Genomic DNA, 14,176 nt, shown 5'->3' on the forward strand with positions numbered 1-14,176 from the left:
ACGCACAAACAGGGAGAGAGAGAGAGACAGGGAGAGAGAAAGAAAGGAAGTGCGAGAGTGACAGGGAGCAGGGCTAAAGATGGGGGAGAGAGACGAGGGAGAGAGACAGAAATGGAGGGAGAGAGACAGGGAGAGAGAGACAGAGATGGAGGGAGAGAGACAGAGAGAGAAATGCATATACAGGGGGAGAGAGAGAGAGACAGAGATGGGGAGAGAGAGACAAGGGAGAGATATGCAGGGACACAGAGACAGGGAGAGCAGGAGAGAGACAGGGAGACAGAGAGAGAGAGAGAGATAGATGAGAGAGAGATAGAGAGCGACGCAGAGACAGGGAGAGAGACAGAGATGGGGAGAGAGAGACAGGAAGTGAGAGGTGATAGCACAGTGTGAGGTACATGGTAACTACTGCTGCTCTGCGGGATGCTGGGGGATGAAAACGGGCACCTGGGGTGCCACACATTGGCACTTCTCCTAATGTGGAGAGAGATTCAGAAACAGGGAGAGAGAGACAGACAGACAGACAGACAGACAGGGTGAGATGCAGAGACGGAGAGAGAAAGAGATATGGAGAGACAGGGAGAGAGATGCAAAGATAGGTGAGGAGATGGAGACAGATGTTGAGAGAGAGAAAAGGGAGGGAGACAGGGAGAGAGATGCAGAGACAGGGGGAGAGAGAGACAGGGAGAGTGGGAGAGAGACAGGGAGAGAGAGTGGATAGGAGAGGGTGAGGTGCACGGTAACTTCTGCTGCTCTGCGGGACGCTGGGGGATGAAGATGGGCACCTGGGGTGCCACACACTGGCGCTTCTCCTAATGTGGCTGGGCTGCTGTGGTCTCACCCCTAGAGTTGGTCGGCTTCCTGGCAGAGTAGAGACTCCCAGCAGACTCCGTTGCCTCTGGGAGTTCCGCCTCTGCTATGGTCATCATGTTCAGCAGCGGCAATCTGAACACCCTATTTGCCAAGCAGTTTGGCTTGAATGGGGAGCAACTCCTGAATTCAGTGAAGCTGTTTTTGTCACTTTACAGTTTGTAGTCACAGACAAATACTTTGTCCCTCATTTAAATTCACCCAGAGTGAATGAGTATTCCTTATTTGGCATTAAATTGTAAGGAGCAGATTCAATTACCTGCAGTGTTTACCGCGTTAAGTGCACCCTCTGGGGCTTAGCGCACAGGGATGTGGCTCCTAATTGAATAACGTAGGGCAACAATTTAATTGAATCTGCCCCTAAATGTTCAACCCACATTAAAATACAACCAGATTCTGACAATGATTAGCAAAAATCTCACTTTATTTCCCGCATCTTCCTGTTTCCTGCTCTACACTCTAATCTGGTCCCTCAATCTTTCTACGTGATGATTCACTTGAAGGCAAGTAATGCGGTTTAGCAACTAACCTGCACATACCGCAAGCAATGTATGGAAAGTGTGCAAATATATCTGATAATAAATAATAAAGCAGACAGTGGAATTCACCCTACTTTATTTTAAACTATTTTTCTTAGTAATTATAAACCCATAAATAATCTCTATCATCATAATACTTTTTTTCATTAAACTTTATTATGGTATGACAATCTCTCTGGCCTTTAATGGAGTAAAAAGCTAGGAGACATGTCATTCAGAAAAAGGCCATTTACCTTTTATTCTTAATGTATCTACGGTGAGATATTTTCTTACGATTTTGACTATACAGTCAAAATCGTAAGAAAAGTTAGTGCAGATTGCAAGGTGAAAGTCACCTTGCGATCCTGATTCGATGCCGATGCACGGCCCCGCGCGGTCGGCATCGCAAGAATAAATAGACTGTGCAAGTAAGTCAATTTTGACTATCTCTGTAGAAGAAATAGTCAAAATTGACACTTAGCCAAAATCGCACACTGGGGGTCATTCCGAGTTGTTCGCTCGCAAGCTGCTTTTAGCAGCTTTGCACACGCTAAGCCGCCGCCTACTGGGAGTGAATCTTAGCTTATCAAAATTGCGAACGAAAGATTAGCAGAATTGCGAATAGACACTTCTTAGCAGTTTCTGAGTAGCTCCAGACTTACTCGGCATCTGCGATCAGTTCAGTGCTTGTCGTTCCTGGTTTGACGTCACAAACACACCCAGCGTTCGCCCAGACACTCCTCCGTTTCTCCTGCCACTCCCGCGTTTTTCCCAGAAGCGGTAGCGTTTTTTCAAACACACCTATAAAACGGCCAGTTTCCGCCCAGAAACACCCACTTCCTGTCAATCACATTACGATCACCAGAACGAAGAAAAAACCTCGTAATGCCGTGAGTAAAAAACCTAACTGCATAGCAAATTTACTTGGCGCAGTTGCACTGCGGACATTGCGCATGCGCATTAGCGACTATTCGCTCCGTTGCGAGAAAAAAATAACGAGCGAACAACTCGGAATGACCCCCATAGTCAGTATCGCAAGTACATACTGAGTGTGGTTGCGATACTAACTATGTCCCGATATAGCCCCTGTCGCATAGTGAGAATCGGGCATAGCCCGAATCTCACCGTGTGTATGGGCCTTTAGAGTGGCTTCTCAGACGCATGGAGATGGTCCATCTTATGGGTGTGGAGTGTTTCTGGCATGTCACTGAAGTGTTTGCGTACTCAGATGTTCACTGTGGAGGCCATACTTAAACGGTAAATCTGGATGCCGTAGGGCTTGTACAACTTTCCATGGTGTGACCGATTGAGGTGTCTTAAGGCAGGTACACACTAGACCATTTTGAACCAATAAAGATAAATATTTCCCTTGAAATTTCCCCAGCAGCAGAATGAAAGTTAAAGTGCATACACACGATATAGTGAAGTGACGTCACACCTCCCATTCCTGAACATACAGTCATGAAAGATATAGCCTAAATTGGAGTGCATGTTCAGTTGATAAAGATAAATGATAATGACCCACGGGAGCGTGCATCGTTATCATGCATACACACTGGATGATATGCACAATAATATTTTTATGTGTATTGTGCATATCGTCCACTTAAATCCTCTGGTGTGTCTGCCCCTTTAGACGGGTGTAGTATGGCTGACCGGCGGTCTCCTGACCGCCGGTCAGCTTACCGACGCCGGGATCCCGGCAGCATACCGACGCCGGGATCCCGGCGGGGAGGGTCGAGCGCAGCAAGCCCCTTGCGGGCTCGCTGCGCTCACCATGCTGCGGGCTCGGTGGCGACCTGCGGTCGCCACGGGTTCTATTCCCACTCTATGGGTGTCGTGGACACCCACGAGTGGAAATAGTCCCTGTTGGTCGGCATGCCGACCATCGGGATACTGAGCTGGCGGGATGGTGGAGTAGGTCATGTGACTGTCGGTCAGCAGACCGCCGGTCACATGAATACCACCCCCTTTAGACACACCCGGTGATATTACAGCATGTATGGAAAATCAAAGAGGCCAAAAGACGCTGCGACAACTGCATCTGCCTCCACCACTGAATGTTTATTTCTATCACTGAAATTCGCTTACACTTTAAGTCCAAGATGACTTTGGATCTCTTTAGGGACTACTAAAAAAAATAGTTTTTTTCATATAGTGTAATTATAATAATAATAATAATAATAATAATAATAATCAAAAAAAAAGATATCCTATATAATAAAAGGCTAACGCTCCTCATCACCTCTATGGGGGGGAATTCAACTAGATGGCGTCCGACAGAGCAATTCAAGTGTTGCTCCATTTGGGCGTGCACAGCCGCCGTCACTGACATTATTCTTATGCTGTTCTCTCATTTTGACTAGCAGGTAATTAGTAATTTATACAACCAACCAAGCGTAGAATTGAACCATATTACATACTTTCCTAGTTTGTAGGTCTCCTCCTAATTATAACGACTATCTATCCAGGGCCGGAGCAAGGTTTCTCAGCATCCTAGGCAAAATTTCAGCCTGCTGCCCCCCCCCCCGTTCACCCCGCCGTTCATCTACTGGTAATACCAGCTATGAAGCAGGAGCGCGCATCAGCGCTCACCGCTCATCGCCGGGGGCATATACACTGGGCGGTTTTGAACTGAAAGCAGCTCAACACACCAAAAGTGACCTGCTTTCAGCTCCAAATCACCCAGTGTGTATGGGCCTTAAGTGGGAACTCCAGGACAGATTGCTGCTGTAATGCTACAGGCGTTCCACCCAGGGTGCGCAAGAACTGCTAGACCAGGGCTGGATTAAGCCTTCAGGTGGCCAAGGGCACCTTGGGGGGGGGGGGGGGGGGATGTCCTTCAGTGTAGTAGGACCCCTTATACTATCTAGTACTGATGCCCCTTTCGCTTTATACCACACAGTATGAGACGAAATTCACATTATATCACACAGAATGAGCCGAAATTCACATTATAGCACATGGTATGAGATGAAATTCACATTATAGCACAAGGTATGAGCCGAAATTCACATTATAGCACATGGTATGAGCCAAAATTTACATTATAGCACACAGAATGAGCCAAAATTCACATTATAGCACACGGTATGAGACGAAACATGGGGGACAGGGTGTCACACACGCAGGGGGTGTACAGAGCACCATAAGGGCACAGGTTGTCATCACACAGGGCAACAAGGGTAGGGGAGCACTGGGTGACACACACACATAGGCAGCGGGGGGGCAGGGGGGCACAAGGTGTCATACACAGAGGCAGGGTCCACACACATGGGGAATGGGAGGGGGGCAGGAGGGCACAGGGCTCTCCAGCAGTCACTCACCGCCACCATGTCCAGTCAACCTTAGCTTGAGCTGCAGGGTGTCACTGTCAACAAAGGAGTCCCGCGGCGTGGATCCAGGCACAGCCCGAAGAGGAGGCCGGCAGCAGCAGGATCCGAGCGCCAGCTTCTATGCAGCCACATGGTGACGCGGCGCCCGGTTGAGTAATTGGAGGAATCGAGGCACTCTGCACGAGCGGCTGCTGGAGGAGGGAGGGGGAGTGTGTGTCCGCCGTAACTGCTGGGGAGTAGTGTGGCTCACAGCTCCGGCACCAACCGCCGTGACTGGGAGCAGCGGTGGGAAGAACATGAGCACGATCGGCCATAGCAGGAGTTGATTTAAAAAAACAACAACTTCCTGGTCTGTGGAGAAGTACCGGTATGCCATACTGCCGCATACCGGCCCACTTCAACCACTCTATATACATATATATAATTATAAACACCCACTATGTGATAAAATACCAATGCTGCTCCTCACCTGTGCTTGCATGCTTGCGGTGACTATATGGTGCACACAGCCACCGACACTGACATTACAGTTACAATGTTCCGTCATTTTATTCTAGCGTATTTTATATATATATATATATATATAAATGCGGTTCAATCCGGCACTCAGTATATTATGGTCTCCTTATATGCTCGCTCTGGTGCCCTCCCTGGGTTAGCAACCCTATTATAGTAGGCAAGAAGGATGGGCGGCACTCTCCAGACTTTAAAGTTTCAAATTAAAGGACATTATTTGAAACTTTAAAGTCTGGAGAGTGCCGCCCATCCTTCTTGCCTACTATATATATATATATATATATAAAAAAGATGTCATTATTTTCCCCCTTCCAGCAACCTCTACCTCTTATATATTTAAATTTCCCCCCTCACCACCCCTTCACTTTACTGTATAAATGTACTGCTCCCCCACCCTGATCCTTTATACATACATCCTTTTAACATCTAAGTTCTTACAATTGCACGGGGAGTTCGTGCTTCGTGGCAGTCTGTTTTTTGTGGTGCGGGGCGGGAGTATGACAGGCGTTACCACAGAGGAGCGGAAGACAGTTGCTATAGCAACTGTAACAATATCCGGCAGCGCTGCTTTTTACTCTATGTGCATAGAGCCGCTGCCGATGGGTTACACAGCCGCTCACACTGTCCGTGCTAAAGGGATGCTGCGGCGCGCAGCCGCAGCCGCCCAACTGTTATCAGCCGCCAGCACGGACAGTGTGAGTGTACGGACCCCATCGGCAGCGGCTCTATGCATATAGAGTAAGCAGCGCCCTGCCGGATATTGTTACAGTTGCTATAGCAACTGTCTTCCGCTACTCTCCGCACTAATGCTCGTCAAGCATTCATCGGCAGCGTGAGCTGCCGCCCGCAAGTGGCCGGCACCCATAGGCAGCTGCCTAAAGCTGCCTAGTGGTGGCGCCGGCCCTGTATCTATCTATCTATTACCAGTTATTTATATAGCACACACATATTCAGCAGCACTTTACAGAGAATATATGGCCGTTCATATCAGTCTCTGCCCCAGTGGAGTTTACAATCTATATTTCCTACCAATTATACACACACACACACACACACACGCACTTCAAGCTAGGATTAATTTTGTTGGGAGCCAATTAAACTACCCGTATATTTTTGGATTGTGGGAGGAAACAATTGTACCCAGAGGAAACTTACACAAACATGTGGAGAATATATGGTGGACATGGTGGGAATCGAACCCATGACCTCAGTGCTGTGAGGAAGTAATGCTAACCATTACACCATCCGTGCTGCCCATCTCTGTCTCTCCTTCCAAAATGAAGGGTTTTTGTTTTTTTCCATGCCTTCCAATAATGGTCCAAGAAACAGAGCTCCCAGCAAGACCTAGTCCTGTTTTGCAAGGTGGGGAAAATTGGCTTTTCATCCCTCTGCCCATAAGGTAACTTCATGGTTCTGAATCAGAAGTGCCGCATGCCTACATCGAGTAGGCTGGCAAATTGTGTACATCACTCCTTACATAATGCTACACAGCTCACAATTTGCTGCACTATGCGCATGACTGGGTCCTGCTTGCAAAATAAAAAGGCGCTAAAAGTATGCCCTCCCCCTCTGCTTACACTGTAATAATAACACCAAACACAATACAGTAAAGTATTCACCTAGCAGCTGGGATGCTTCATAATAATACACACACATTATGTAAACAAATACATTCATACTCTGCTTCAGAATACTGGGAACCAGCAACGAAATGAGTCACATGGAGGTTCTGACTCAGAGGGAGAATAGGGAATTTCTTGCTCCATGCCAGATTCTTATAACATCCGTGGCTTTCAGCAGGTGATGGCCATTTCTCTCTGTAGTTTGTTCCAAAAGAGTTAAAAAATGATGCTTTGAAGAAATTCTGTTTCAGAGCAGAACAATTAAGTACGGGCTGGTGTTTATGTGCACCCAGTACACAGGACAGTGCCAGAAAGCCAGAGTAAATGGTGGATTCTTGCGTTAATGAGGATTTACCATCTGTAAGATTCCTTAAGGACTGTGTCATGAAGGAACCTTCCAAAGCACTGGATTCCACCCCGTCTCTCTGCGTTTCTTATAGCTATAGCAACTGGCTTGCAGCAGCTGTTTCTCAATCAGAGCTCTTAGATTTTTTCCTGTTTTGCAATGTTTTCTTGGGATATCCCCCAATGACATCAGAGCAAAAGCTGCCCTTCTGTATTGTGGAGATTGATGCAATGTAAGTGTGAGATCGGGTGCAATAGATCGCACATCTGGCATCATATTACTCTCTCTCATTCTCTCTCTATAAATATACACACACATTATAAACACCGGGTGCCCGTACAGTGGAATGGATACACAGCGGCAATAAGTGCGGCACTCCTAGTGTCTGCAATAAATAATATTGGCATATGGTTTCAGTGCCCTTTATTAGCTGGAACTTTCAGCAGGTCAATATATATATTGACCGGAGAAGACGCTGCATGAGGTGGTGGGTAAGGTATAAATGTCTGTATTTTACTTATGTTTGTTTGGGTCTGACGAAAGTTGTAATACAACTGAAACGTTACCGCATCTGAGGAGCATTGTCTCTGTGTTTATTTTCAAAAAGAAGTCCCCTTGAGTGCCACCCGACCACACGATATATATATGTATATATATATATATATGTGACTGGAACCGGGTGACCTTACTCAACCACGGTATGCATGGACATGCTGTGTATGTGTTGACACACTTCTGCAACAGACCATTAAACATGCCAGAAACCTCTGCCCATGGCCCTGAAATGCAACTCAGGTCAGGAAGCATGATACAGACCTCCGCAATTGCCGATCTAATGCCCTCCCATATGATAGACACCTTCCCACATGACCCACACATGCCACCCTGCCAGTGGCGGTTTTTACCTATGGGCTGCAGGACTGCCGGTAAATTCCGCCACCCTGCTCACTGACTGTGAAACCAGATGCAGTCTGTGAGAGTGCACTGGCTTCACTGTGACTGGCAGTGACTTCCTGCTTTGTATTATATACATTATACAGGCACTCATCATTTAAATGTAGAAAAAGAAAGAATAAAAACCTCCCTTAGTCATCTGTAAATGAAGAGCATAGATATTTTAAACATGGCAATCACAGTGTTTGTAACTTGGAGAGTGTTTTGCTGGTACAGCAGGGGTTAAGGGACAGACGGGAGTCCAGTCACGTTTCCTGTCCTGGTGAGGTGGCTAGAGTCGATTGGACAGAGTGAGAGAGAGCAAGCAGAGTCTTGTGGGAAGAAGAGGGAGGAGTTGGAGAGAATCCATTGAAGGAGTTGGACATGTTGTAAGGAGCGGAGTGGGAGACGCTGAACGGAGCAAGCCGGGTGGTCATCCAGGGTGGTGGAGAGCAGCCCTGCAGATCTAGAGTAGCTGGGTGTTTCCATTCCATGAGTGCAGAGAACCGGGAGAGCGGGCGTGAGATGTCGCAGCCAGGGAGCGGACACTGCCAGGCCTATGCCGAGGCGCGGACGCCACGGCCATCTTGAGAAGCTGAAAACCACTGAGGCAGGTCCAGAAAGAGAGCGGTACAACCTGTAAGGTTCAGAGTGAGTAAACAAAGACTGTGTTGCGGTCAGCAAACAGATGAGTGCTAGACCCAATTGTCCATTTGTCACACATATACTGTTCACAACCGCATGATGAGAAGGGGTGCTACCAGGCCCTTAATAGAACATCTCACAGAATAGCCCATGCTTGAACACAGTTACAAGGACATTGCTTGTGAGTGGAACTTGAGAGAGACATTGATTTGCATTAAAGAGTAAAGACTGAGTTATTTGTTCCAGGAATAATTACTACAAAGAAAGTTGCATTGCTAGTGATTCTGAGATACCTTCGCTTTTTACATCCTATTTTGAAAGTTCCATTTCTGCTAAATAAAACCCAGGATTAATATTGCTTTACAAGTGTCCTTACCCCCATTGCAATACTGTGACATTGTAGGATCTCTTCCCTTGTGCAATAAGAACAGTTAACCCACAGCCCCATTGCAACACTGTGACACTCTCGAATCTAAGAGCTTCAACGTAAACTTGCTGGTGAAGATTAAGACATTCTTTCAGGCAGAAACATCCTGTTGGAATTGCTGTCAGTACATTACTGTTGCATATCAATCTATCCTACACCTCTAAGCAAGATGCAATGAGCAAGGTACAGGGGAAAACATCTTAGGTAAAGGGTCTGTCAAATAGCCACCTGTAAAACCTCTTCCAACCACTTAGAAACACCTGCCACCCCAGGGTGTTACACATATACACAAATATACACTAGTTTAGTTGCATAACATCAGAATAGTGTCTTGGCTCTGATTATTGTCCCGCTCCTTGCCAAGTATTGAACACTTGTCTCCACTGCTTTTGGAATTCGCCAATGCTAGAACATATTTAATCATGTGTAAAGAGTCGAATAACAATGACTTGTGAATACATGACATTTTGAATTAAACATTAATAGAAGAAGGCTCTTCTAATAGTTAGAAAAAATAAAAATGCATATAAACCCACATACTAAAATTTAAATAAACTGAAATTAAATAACTAACTAAAGTAGAGAATGAGATTAAATAAAAAGTTTATTTCTAATGAAATCGGTGCCTACATAAAGATGAAAATATGTCTATTTATAATGGCTACTTCTCTATTTTAGCATAAGGGGATAATTGATGCTACTTGTACTAACCTCCATTATTACTAGACTGCTAGAACCCATTCTCTGCTAGTAGCACATAAGTGAACATGGCCATGAATGAGTACAATTGTTAGAGACAATTTAAAGTTCGCAATTCCTTACCAGACGTCTTCTCTGTGAAAACAACTTTGGACTCTGCTGTGAAGTTCTGCCCTGTCAGAATCATTTGCTGTCCACCGTATACAAGACAGCTGTCAATGTCCTGCCTCTCCACCAGAGGGAGCTCATGAGCAGACCTTTGAGCTGGAAATACACAAAAAAATAATAATAATTGATGTCTGAACCTATATTAACATTATTATGAAAAATATTTACTCACTCTAACTAGTTGTGAACCCTATCTTTAGATACCACTGCTGGTTGTGACTATCAGAAATAGAAAACATCTGCTGGGCACATCTAATCTACAATAGATGTGGTATGAATCACTGAGTGTCTCAAGCTGTACAAAGCTGCTATGTTTGCAAAACACACAGACCAGAAAGCAAGGTATCTGTGCCAGCCAATGGTCTGCGAGACTCTGGGGTATCTAGCCAAAAACCACACAGAAGAAAAACCCCAAATGTTCACATATTTCAATAGACCCCAAAAGTGTGTGCTTGGATTTCATTAATGTGAGACTTTTGGAGCAGATGAGCAAAAATACGAGAACTGAGGTATTAAAAGTCAGGAGCTTGCCAGTACAGAGCCCATTTCTCTGGGAAGGAACCAAGGCTTTCCCAGACAAACTATCCTGATGAAAGCTGCCAGGCTGTGATCTCGACTCCTATGATATGTATACAACTCTCTACAGCTGCTTCTCACACTCACAACAGGAATACTGCAGTTACTGTAGGCAGGTGCCAGAAAGTGTACTGTACATCACAGGAAAATCAAAGCACGCAGAACAGTCCAACAAGCAGATACCCGAGACTGTAGCAAGATTCAAGCTCTACAACATATGTGGTTCTGCGTCTACCTACAATTGCTATTCATGTCATTTTTAACATCGACTTGGTCGAAAAAGTGAACTAAATAAAGTATATATCTGACTGTACGTATGTATAGAACATGTTGTAAACAATGTGAAAATGAGAGACCTATAAGATATGTAGATGTGTTGGAATATATATTTGTATTATAGTGTCATTATTGGGAACGTATAAAAACATGCCTGATTTGAAGAACAGAAGATATTGAGGCAAGGCTAAAGTTATTAGTGATGTACCAAAGGTATCAGCCATGTCCATTTCCATCTGATCGGACAACACCTAGGAATAATGTGTCCATATTGGTTGATGACACATGATTTGTGTGCAACTCATAATCAGGCCCATAATTATAATTAGTACATGACTTTATGGGAGGACACGGACCTAGGGAATGTATCCAATTGCCCTTCTCCCACTCCACGCTCATATAGAAATACATATGTGTTCTCATACACCTTTGCTCAAATCGTGGCATATAGCCACGTCTCGGCACGCCAGGTCCTGGACAACATGTCCATGCTGAGCGTCTCTCTCTCTCTCAAACCGAGTATCTTTTTCATGCAGTTAAAACAACTGGGAGCAACAAAACTACATTGCTATATTACATTGATCAGTTTGATGTGTGACACTTGTACATCTGTGTGCGACTGAGTCTGAATCTGTATACAAAATGTTATGATGCAGCAGCAGCGGCTTTTCCTCATGCCAAGTTCCACTGTGCTTCATCTGTGACTTTGTACGTGTTTACAACTGATTCCTGTCCAGTTCATTTAGCAACCCAGGGGCTATAGTACACTGTGATTGGTGTTTTGCTGCATCTGCAATGCAAATAAGATTCAAAATGAAAATAAACTGATGGCACACTACACCTGCCTGAGCACCTCAGTCATTTTGGGGGCATATCCAGACCTCTATGTGTGTTTAAGCGCTAGTTCCTATTCAAAGAAACTTAAAAAGATTAAGTTATAATAATCTTATAATAATGTGCATTACTTTACAAATTCTAAACAATTGGAGACGGCTCATTTTATCCATTAAGTATTGATTATTAAAATATAAAATCATTAAAAACATATAACTATCTGTATTTCAATGTAAACTTGAAGTCTATAGAGCAGTTTTCAATATACAGTATTTAATGTCTAGATTGCAGATACCGCAGCCCAGCCTCATTTATCCTGTAATGCTGATGTTTATCTCTTCTTCTTAACAAACAAGAGAAACTACTCAGGAAGTCGCTTGTGGGTGATCAGACCAAGGAAAAGTTGTCAGAGTGTGCATGATTCAATGGCAACAATCCACACGCAGAAGGCTGTGTTGGCATCATGACAGCTTTATTCAGTAAACCTTGTCATTACTAATCACGAGTTTTACTGGGGGGCTGCAATGTGTTGCATAATAAAAAATATAAAAACGTCTAAAGTTTGTACCTAAACTAATATTTCTTTGTACCTAAACTGATACTACTGCCAACTAAAAGAAAGAAAAAAACTGTTGATAAAACAACAGTTTAAAGTCAATAAACTCAAGAAAGGATTTCTTTACCCAACCAATCCAGGAGGAAATGGCTTGATGTTAGTTACTTACTAACATGACTGTACTGTCTAGAACAGGATGAGTGATTGCCATGGAGACCAGACACAATCATTCTTATTTATTGCATCTGACAACCATAAGAATAAACAGGTTTCCAAACTTCCTTAATTTTCTGTTATGTCTTTATATTGTCTGCTCTCTGTATAGATACAGATGTACTTAGAAAGCAGCTGTGATCCGTATTCCAGATCAGGAAATATAAACCACTTTGGCTGATGATATAAAGGAATGGTTAAAAAGAAAAAAAAAAAGGCACAAAAATGGTTCAAGTAGTACATGCACAAGAAAGGAAAATAAAGCTATCTGGGGTTGGGAACCCCTTTAGCAATGTAATGACAGACAGACCACAAGACAAAATAGTCGGGGAAATAAAGCATGCTTACAGCATTCTATGGGACTAGATGCAACCTGTAGAGAGACAATTCTCCCACTGGCCTCCGGGATGTGCACTCGGAAGACAAGGCGCACTCTGGTGTTCTTTCTCCCAATGTCGGTCTCTCCTTTTCTCAGCTCGATGTCTGCATTTTTTAACTTCAGAATACCAGCACAATCGATACTGGAAGAATAGAAAATATATTTCATTTTAAGCTACTGGAAGTAAACATCAGGTTACACTCTACAGTTCTGATGGCCAAAGAGGCCACAATTCAAGTTTAAAGAACTCGTATTTTTCCCTTAACACATTAAATTATATGACCATTTCTTACTGGTGGATAGCATGTATTTACTCACAGAACTAGAGGATACAGGTTTTTAAACCCTAAACCAAGGAACTGTAGGTTCCGGACATGCTATTGACTGGATTTCCACCATAATGCCCCCAATAACTGTGTGCACACTAATTAAAAAAGGACACTTCAGTCATTGATCATTTATGAAAAAATTTAGTTGTTCACATAAATCACAGTGACATTGTTAGCACAGCTAGGGGAAAAAGGCACAAGAGGAACTCAAACATCTGATTCCTTGGTTAGTATGGGCAAAACAACATTACACCTTTTCATCAGGGTCCCCTATTGTGGCATACAGTAGATATGTAAAAATAAAATGCACACCTATACTTCCTGATCTTTCCAGGAGTTAGAATGGATTCCGCGCTGTCCCTTGCATCTCTGTACAGTCAATACACAATTTGAGACACACAGATTACATCTTTACCAAACCAATAGTTTGGAGACAGTCCTTTCATAATGTACCCCACTCCCCCAGTTGCTTCACCAACCTCAGGGTTGGGATGTGAGAGTGCAGAAAGACATTTATTAGACCTGTATATTGCATTTAGAAAGGGCAGCACTTTGGACCATCTATGTGTCCTAACTCCCACATATTTATCCTATTACAAATATAAAACGGTGAAACATTTGCAAAGACAGTGTGAACTTACAAGGTGCTACATTAGAAGTACAATACACCAAAGCTTTATTCTACTGTGTCACGATTACGCTGTAATCAGGAGAACAATATGATACATGTGGTTAGTTTCCTTCACAAAGATTGGAGCTGTCTTAGGGGTATGTTCATTATCACTTAAATATCACTATTTCTACACTCTCCAGTAGATATAGAAATTGTGACATTTATCAAACTCCGGAAAAGCATTTTTTTCCGGAGTTTGATAGTGAAACTGTTCACCATCCTGAGATGGCGAACAGCTTCCGAATCTCAGCACAAGCTACCATT

At 44.0% G+C, this 14,176-nt stretch overlaps 1 protein-coding gene across 4 annotated transcripts in view; it reads right to left on the minus strand.

The window, feature by feature from the left end:
• Positions 1–14,176, minus strand: part of NFATC2 (nuclear factor of activated T cells 2) — a 202,036-nt gene that overhangs the window by 83,563 nt on the left and 104,297 nt on the right. For 3 of the 4 annotated variants that reach the window (XM_063958976.1, XM_063958973.1, XM_063958974.1), the window contains exons 5-7: positions 13,552–13,608; positions 12,880–13,052; positions 10,032–10,172 (exon numbers count right to left, since the gene is read on the minus strand). In XM_063958976.1, the coding sequence (XP_063815046.1) occupies positions 10,032–10,172; positions 12,880–13,052; positions 13,552–13,608 (371 nt within the window). The remainder of the gene's footprint in view (positions 1–10,031; positions 10,173–12,879; positions 13,053–13,551; positions 13,609–14,176) is intronic. The other variant, XM_063958975.1, reaches the window with a different exon arrangement.

Source organism: Pseudophryne corroboree, chromosome 3 (genome assembly GCF_028390025.1).
Source record: "Pseudophryne corroboree isolate aPseCor3 chromosome 3, aPseCor3.hap2, whole genome shotgun sequence".
Taxonomy (NCBI): domain Eukaryota; kingdom Metazoa; phylum Chordata; class Amphibia; order Anura; family Myobatrachidae; genus Pseudophryne; species Pseudophryne corroboree.